The 8,580-nt window shown below is 39.1% G+C and overlaps 1 protein-coding gene and 1 long non-coding RNA gene across 2 annotated transcripts in view; both read left to right on the top strand.

Annotated features, from left to right (window-relative positions):
• The first annotated feature begins 913 nt into the window (after window positions 1-913).
• On the top strand, window positions 914-2,204 carry LOC308480703. The gene is made up of 3 exons (XR_013988244.1): window positions 914-1,065; window positions 1,954-1,971; window positions 2,091-2,204. It is a non-coding gene; the product is annotated as an uncharacterized lncRNA (long non-coding RNA).
• Window positions 2,205-3,206: 1,002 nt separating this feature from the next.
• LOC308479541 (vitellogenin-1-like) overlaps window positions 3,207-8,580 on the top strand; it is a gene marked incomplete at its 5' end in the record, with an annotated part of 35,312 nt that continues 29,938 nt past the window's right edge. Inside the window, 4 exons of the mRNA XM_081010245.1 lie at window positions 3,207-3,296; window positions 3,702-3,953; window positions 6,400-6,561; window positions 7,621-7,781. Of these exons, the coding sequence (XP_080866371.1) occupies window positions 3,207-3,296; window positions 3,702-3,953; window positions 6,400-6,561; window positions 7,621-7,781 (665 nt within the window). The remainder of the gene's footprint in view (window positions 3,297-3,701; window positions 3,954-6,399; window positions 6,562-7,620; window positions 7,782-8,580) is intronic.

Below are 8,580 nucleotides of genomic sequence, written 5' to 3'. Positions count from 1 at the left end.
CCAGCAACGAGGCACTATAGTAGCTCCATCTTTGAACAATCCGTGCAATTTTCATGCTTTCAGAGCATAGCTGTTGCGAAGCTGAATGGCACTCTTGATAATACACTGCAAATGTGCTTCCTTTTTATTTTGCATAGCTGACTGGTTCACACGCTCAGCAGAATTCAGGTGAACTTGCACGGCAATAACCGCCTTCATTATTCCTGTAGATAGGTGACACAACTCTGAGTAAATGTAATAATATCATTATAGAGGAGAGGCAGCTGCTGGATAGACCCTCCAATAAATAGAAGCTCAAGTTCAGACTCAAGGGCTTCAGAAACCCAGTGGGCTTCCATTCATATTCTAAATCAATCAGCAGCTGGAGAAACCTTCTTCTTTCTCTGCTTCTCAGCTCAATAAGCAGCTGTTACGGTATAAGGCATCTTCCTATGTAATGAGTAATAACTCTCAGAATTATTTGAAGTTCTTAACTTCTGACATATACAAAAAGCATCCAGACACACACACACACACACCAGTATTATACTTTATTTAAGTTACTGAACTTTAAACCTGGCGTGTGTAGATACAGGAATAATATTTTTAATCATAATCATAAATTTCTTATGCCCTAGCCATCTTACTAGGTTGCCCCAGCTACTCTGGGCATCTTCCAAGGAACATATTTGATGATATGCACTAACATCAGTCTAGCAAAACAGATAGCTTTGAACTCATCGCTCCCCTTTTTTAAGTTTAGATGTGACTGTTTTTATTAAATCTGTACCATTTTATTTCCCATAACTATAATTTATTAGAATTTTGCTTTCTTAGTTTACATCAAACATATATTTGAGCAAAGTCCTGCCATGGTTTTGTAATATCACTTTCTGACCCAAGCAATGTTTGTTTGCTTGGTCAATCAATAATGTACCCAAAATATGCTGGTTCATCAAAAAAGATGTCCAAGATAATCATGTGACCGAATATCCCTCACTATAAAAGTGGCAGCAACCCATTCAGCTGTACCTTCCTCATCCATGATGAAGGCCTTAATTCTAGCACTGGCATTGACCCTTGTGGGTAAGTATAGATGTACTGTCTATCAGAAATGCTGGGGGGGGAAGTGTTACAGAAATTTCAAATGTAAAACAGTACAATGGTACCTTGGTTTACAGACACTTCAGGTTACAGACTCCGCTGACCCAGAAATAGTACCTCGGGTTAAGAACTTTCCTTCAGGATGAGAACAGAAATCGCATGACGGCGGCGCAGCGGCAGCAGGAGGCCCCATTAGCTAAAGTGGTACCTCAGGTTAAGAACAGTTTCAGGTTAAGAACGGACCTCCAGAACGAATTAAGTTCTTAACCCGAGGTACCACTGTTTCATAGCTCTCTATTATAGCAAATAATGGGATGTGGTTCATTTTGGCTCATTCCAACTCAGATCCATTGAAATCAGTGGGTGGTATTCAGTTAAGTCTGTCTCAGAGCAGACCTATTAAAATCAATGGATATAATGTATTTTTCCGAGTATAAGACACCCCTGTGTATTTTGGGGGACTCCAAATTAAGAAAATGGGAGGAAATTGCCCCATGTATAAGGTGACCCCCCTTTTCTTAACATAATTTTAAAGGAAAAAAACCTAGTCTTATACACAGAAAAGTACAGTACCTTAGTCACATCCACTAATTTCAATGTGTCTGGTCTTCTCTGAGTGTGACTGAGTGTGAACTTAAAATTCTTATCAGTAAATGGAAAATACCTAAAAGGTTTGCATGAATAAAACAACATTTTTTTAAAAAAAACACCTCTTTTTTTGGCACAATTTGAAAGATGCTTTACTGTAAATAAAACCTCTAAGCAGTTTACAAAGATTTCATGCCTATGTATTCCCAGAAAAACATGAAGTACAAATATTCATGGAACAAATGCATTTTCTCTGTTTTAACTTTATTTTTTATCTTTCAGGTTGTCAGCAACAAAAACGTAAGTATCTAAAAAAGAAGTATGCAATTTTGAAAACTGTTTGGCAGTTTTTCGAAATATTTGACGTGATATTTTTCACATGTTGCCTATAATATTTCTTTGGACTTCCCTCCCTCCAGAAACCGAAGGTGATGTTGCCACATATGCAGTCGAATTTCAAAATACAATCAGACTCCCAGGAAAAGGTGCAGGAAGCTCTGGACTGAAATTAAAATGTAAAATTGCCATCGGCCAAATTGCACCAGACCGTAAAGTTCTACAGGTAAGGGAACTTTTTCAGTCTTGAAAGTTAACTTTCTCTGTGAGTTTTTAAGGTTGAGGGGAAAATAATTCAATTTTGTCATGCAACTTGCATAGACCTTACCTAATAGTATTATTATTTATGCAATGAGCGAAATTCCTTTTCACACATTACCAGGCAACTCTCCGTCAGCTCAAGCCAAACTCAGGCTTGAAGGATTTATTCTGCTTAGTGGTCAAAAAGACAATCGGATGTAATTTCAGATGCACAATTATTTTATTGTGGCATCAATTCAATTGTTCTCAAACTGTGATGCCTTGAAAATTATTTAATCAAATGATGGTTGTAACTAATAAACAAAGACTAATGCATTTTCTAACAAAGTGGGATGTCATTGAATATTCACAATTCTAAATTTCTTGTAGCTACTTCAGTACCTGCAGAGCGCAATGATATTCTATGCACCACTCTGCATATTTTGAGCAATCTGGTGACATTTAAATTGTTTAAAAAATAACGAATGCAGCATGAAAACCTTTGCTGCCTTTTCCTACTGAAATTGCAGGGGGGGGAGTGAGAAAGGGTTTCCCCATAGGTTTGCAGCAGAACCCATTGTTCCCTGTCATCCTGTCCTGGTGCCAGACGTAACCCTGTTATCCTACCCTAGATTCACTTCAGATCATAGCCTGGCTACACATAGAGAAAGCTTTGTAAACCCTTCTGGGTCAGAAATTATGTGGGCTTGCTGTAGGCTGAAGACAAGACATAATACAAGAGTAGGGTTCAAAGTCGGTTAACATATTCAAAGCCCTCCTTCTCAGTAATAATAACAACACACCAGACTTGACCCACTCTGCTTGCTCACTCACTTGCACTGCATCCACTTTCTCCTTCCTTTCTGATAGTGTCTGCAGCAAAGGGTCTAAGACAACGCCATTTCCATTCCAGAGACCTGAATGTCTGTACCATTGCTAACTTTCCCCAGATGGTAGAGATGCAGGAAGCTGCAATAGGAGTGGTGGCAAGTGAGAGTAATAAGGAACAGGAGGAAGCAGCAAGACTGCTTTGGTTAGCTGATCAGCCTGTCAGCCCAGGACAAAACTGGCCTCTTGGCAAAGGGGAAGGATTCTATTATCATACTTCATTTGTCTTCACTTGTAGTTTTCTTGAAAACTCTTAAAGGTCAAGTCAGTGAAAATAAAATGGCTTAGTTAGCGTCACTTCAGCATTCTTTTAGGCTTCCGATTTCAAATGGCTAGCCTTAGATACAGTAAAAAGATTCTTACACATGTAGTAATGAAGTCCTGTCATTAACATGAATGTGTAGTTTACATGTGGTAAAATAGATGCTAGGCGGAAAACATTTAAGCTCTAATTTGTGTGGTTTTGAGAAGGTGTGGTTTTGAAGACTGCCATTTAAATAACCTATATGGATTCTAAAGGGAGGTGGAAAATAACATGAAATTTACTCTTTGTGTGTGTGTGACAGCTTCATAGCGTTGAAGTGCTTGAGCTCAATGGCATCCAGCCACAGCAGGACTTCAAGCAGTCATCCAAGCTGACCAAGATGTTTGAGGAAGACTTACCTGGCATAGTTACATTTCGCCACAGGAAAGGCTTTGTTGATGACATCATGGCTTCAGGACACTTCTCAGAATATAAACTTGGAGTCTTCAAAGGTCTTCTGAACAACCTGCAATATTCCATGAAGCTAGACCAGAAAAGCTACAACTTAAGAGAGGTGAACTTTTAATTTCCGTTGCATTTATAGTACTGTGGCTTTTATTTTCACACTAGGCACTTACGATTATATGCTATTTTTATTCATATTCTCTCTATTCCTGAGAATTTCAAAGACCTTCACGTACATTTTATCAGCAGTCCTTTCAATAGCTGTAAGACTGGCCAGTTTATTCTAATATAATAGTTTGCGGGTGGGTGGGGAGCAGCTATAAACTGAAAGAATGTGTCTTACTTAAGGCTACTTGCTGAGTTTGTAGGTCATATTTGAACCAGCACATCGCTGTTGACATTAACTACATCATATTCCTCCAATACCACAACAAAGTTAATAGACCAATATGGATTATAAATCCATAGAAATAAGCAGGAATCAAACTTCCATCCCTAAAATGAGACTCATGCACTTGAATTCAAAGAATGAATTGGAGTCAACAGATAAACTTCTTAGCTCTGGTTTATATCATAATGATCAAATGATGTGGTCATTCCACACACACACACACACACACACACACACACACACCATAATTTCCATTTGCAGTTGCAGATGATCAAATTACCTTTAGAATACCTAATCTCCTACAAAATAAATCTGGCCAAGTTAAAACTGCCTTGGGGATAAGCTTGCAATAGAGTGATGTCAGGACTACACTATGTTAAATTGTAATTTGGCTCATATTGAAATCCTGACTACAGACTACAGTTAATTTCACTTTCACAGTCCCGTATTTACATTAATCAAGCCAATTTTGATTCAGATGTTGATATTTGAAAACGTTTGAAATTTGGTATGAAATTTTTGGTATGAAATTTTTTGGTATGAAATTTAGAATAGGGTTGCTTTAATTTAGAAAACAAATACTTTAATACAGTAATATTTAATTTAGGAAATTGGTTTGGAAACTGCGACCAGTATTCTGTCCCTGTATCACATTGTGCCTAGTTTTATAGCCATCCTATTTTTTCCTCCACACTTCCCATTGCCCTAAGTAGGCATCAGACAATGGCATGTGACATCTGTTACCTGATCCTATGTACTGTGGATAAAAAGTTATTCCTTTTGTCTCTCCTGAATCTCCCATCATTCAGCTTTGCCTCAGATTCTCATATTATAAAAGTGGGAGAACAAATTCTCTCTTTCCGTGTCAATGCATAATGGCATATACCTCTTTCATTGCTGCCGCCGCCCCCCCCCCCAAAAAAAAAAATTACTTGCCTTTTTCTTAACCAAAAAGCCCCAAATGTTGTAGCCTTTTTCTCAGAGTGGTTTGATCCAGGTCCTTTGTTATTTTGTTGCCAATTTTGAATTCCTTCCATTTAAATCCTTTTGACTTAATGCAGGCAAACCAGGTGATACCAGGGTTAGCTGTACAGTTTTAGAATTTATTTTTTATTTTGTTGCATGATATCAGCATTAAGTAGCTTATTATCATTTTTATCACCTGATAAGCAGTTTGAGGAGGAGTAGGCAATGAGATTTTAATGATCTAGCCTAATGACTTAAATGACTGTGATCACAGCTTGCCAAGGTGTTCTGTGTGGCCAATGCGATGTCCCTACTTATGGTTACTCACCCACAAGAAGCTTGTTTTGGGAAGGGGCAAGCGTGGGAAATACTTCAAGGGCCAAACGTCACACATTTTGAACTGCATGAAGTGCCGGCATGTTCTTCCAGTGCAAGCTCTTCCCCCTTCCTTTCATTTAATGTTGAGTTCCTAGTTTGTGAGACTGATCTGATTTGCAGGGTGCAAATTTGCTCATTAGCTAACGGCCGAGCATAAGGCATATGGAAGGCACTCCAGACTTGAAACACTTTGAAAAACAGTATTCAAACTTGGTAAAAACTCTGTGCATATACTGATATTGCACTTCTGATGAATACAAAATCATGTCGTGATGTTATAGATCTGAGTGAAACCTGCTAATGTAAGAAAAGAGAGTTAAGGTTCCTCAGTTCTTCAGTGGTGCTTAATTATTGCTGCTTTCATGGCACATCTGCTTCTAAGGATTCTAACAGAGGATTGTGTGAGTTGTAGATTAGGTGTAATGGGATTTTTAGGGGCAAAGAGCCAGCCCCGACTCTGAAATCTCTTGCTTTTGAGGTTTCATTCTGACTGATCAAATTATTTCACCACATTTTTTATTAAAATTTTCAAATTATCCTTCATATACAATAAGCCCTAATTGGAACTGAATAAAGAACTTCCCAGTGGGACAAGCCATGGCTTCACTGAAGTCCGTCGGGGTTTGCCAGTGATCTTTCAGTAGAAACCTGTGTTGGAATTTTTGATGAGAAATGTGTGTAAGGGGAGGGGGGGACGGATATAAGAAAAACTGAGAGGTTCATTAAAGGAGTTAGAGTAGGGTTATTTAAGGCAATTTCACAAGAAGACCAATATTCTCTCAATGAACCTGCCAATCTGATTTATTTATTCGTTTTACAGAATAGTATTTGGGGGAGGTGCAACACAACATACCTCGTTCAAAATGCTGTTAAAGCCGATGAGATCTTCATGACCAAGTCCATGGACTTAAACGACTGTGACAACGCTGCTTTCAAGATCTTTGGTGCGTCGCATGTTACTCCATGTGAAGCCTGTCAACAGGTTAGTATGGGGGTTGTGTGTATATAACTATATCATCTGTGGTCCTGTTCACATTTGCAAGAAGATCCACGATGGGTTGTTCATTTGCAGACAGTTGCATGGATGCTGACCTCTGTTGCAAGCCATTCATTTGCAGGATTTGCCATTCTGTTCAAGCAGTTTTAACATGCGATCACAAGCTGCTAGGTGGGTGGGGGTGGGGGCAATGATGTGGTAAAATTGCTGGTACCATATAGTTAGACACACATGGGTTTCCATGTAGAGCAGTCACAATGTTGCATTGCACTGCAACCAAACTATGCAGCTGCTTGCATGTGCCATTTATGCCTGAGTTGGAAAGCATAAACCACAGAGGGAGGCAGTCAAGTTGGCTGTAAAGGTGAAGAGGAGAAAGAGGTCTAGAGGACCCTTGTCAGTGACCCCCCCCCCCTTGTTGGGTTCTAGACCCAGATGGCCATGTTACATATATTTTACACCATTTTTTCCTCTCCACCTTTTTTCTTCAAAATGGCTGGTGGGGTGGAGAGCAGAGTGAGAAGGGGTGGGGGGAGCTCAGAAACAATATTATTTTCTGATAGGACAATCTTGTTCCTTTCTTTCTCCTTCTCTCTCTCTCTCCTCCCCAAGCAATCCAATAGAGATCTTTTGGGCATCACGTGCCTGGATAGATTCTGTGGTCTGCTAGCTGCCAAACACAGCTGTAGAGATTGCTAATGTAAAATAATATTGATTGGGTTGTATCCGGTGCTTTTTTCTAGAAAACACATGCCGGTACTCACCATGAAGTTGTTACTATAAGTGTCACACTTATTAACCAAAAAAGGAGAGGTGCCGGCAATACACATCCTTGAACGCACTGGTTGTATCCAAACAAGTTCTCCTCAGATTGGACCAATTGAAGTGAATGGGCATAAATTAGCCGTGTGCCCATTACATTCCATGTTTCTGCTCTGCATGGACCCAGCATTGGGTGCAATCCTACGTGTGATGATTTCTGAACTTGCTATGATTATGTTAAAAATTCTAATATATGATTTGCCGCTGCCTGTTTTCATACAGAAAGTCAAACCTTTCCAAGGCTCAGCTACATTCAAGTACAGATTTAGGGATGCACAAAAGGGAGACAACGAGAGAACGATTATGCAGGTCGAAGGTGTGGAAATCCGTGAGTTTGCACCATTCAATGAGCTTAGTGGAGCAACAGGCATCATGGAGGCCAGGTACCGTACCTTTGTATAACTGCTCCCTTTTTACAAATGCTTTTCAATTTATCACTTCGTTAGGCTTGCCATACGTCAGGAAAATTCCTGACATGTACTGGTTTTTGGGTTTTCGCTATTTTTGAGTTAGGTTCCTAAACAAAAAGCTCAACCATTTTGTTGGTTTCCTAATGAAAAATGAAAAAATGGCAACCCTAAATTCATCATCCCAAATTACCTAGTCAAACTCCTTAAGAGTAGTCTCAATATCTACCAGCATTTCATTTCATAAACCTATGGATTTCCCTGGAGTGTCATGGTTAGCTATAAATCTGAAACATATGCACACATATAAAAACCATAACAAATATAATCTGATTTTAAAAAAAGGATACAGTAATTTAAAGCGTGGAAGCCCAGTGAATAGGAGAATCCTGGAAAATCACAGTGCAGTAGTGAAAAAATCTCTTCAGGCCAAAGTACAGGTGATAGCAGTTCATGTTTAAACATGTGCTTAGCTTCCCTGGTTTTATTTTGGAGAAAAAGGAGCCCTGATGCCCCAATCTGGAACAAGCTCCTAATCTGGATTGGGGATGCTGCACTGATTTTCTCCTGAATGTCTTCTTTTTGAGGGGTAGGGGTAGTTCTCTTGTACTTGATATGGCTGCTTCCCTTTTTTAGGACTGTGTTTCATATTAATAAACAAGGGTTTCTTTAAAAGAACAGTACACCCATTGAAATGAATATGCAAAAGTTTGTAGAAGTCAGCAGATATGACTAAGATTGAGTATTACCCATTATGTGTTTAGATTCAGCAAAT

The sequence above is a fragment of the Podarcis pityusensis genome, assembly GCF_964106645.2.
Source record: "Podarcis pityusensis genome assembly, chromosome: 6".
NCBI classification, from domain to species: Eukaryota; Metazoa; Chordata; class Lepidosauria; order Squamata; family Lacertidae; genus Podarcis; species Podarcis pityusensis.
This window is presented reverse-complemented; position numbering and strand designations above follow the sequence as displayed.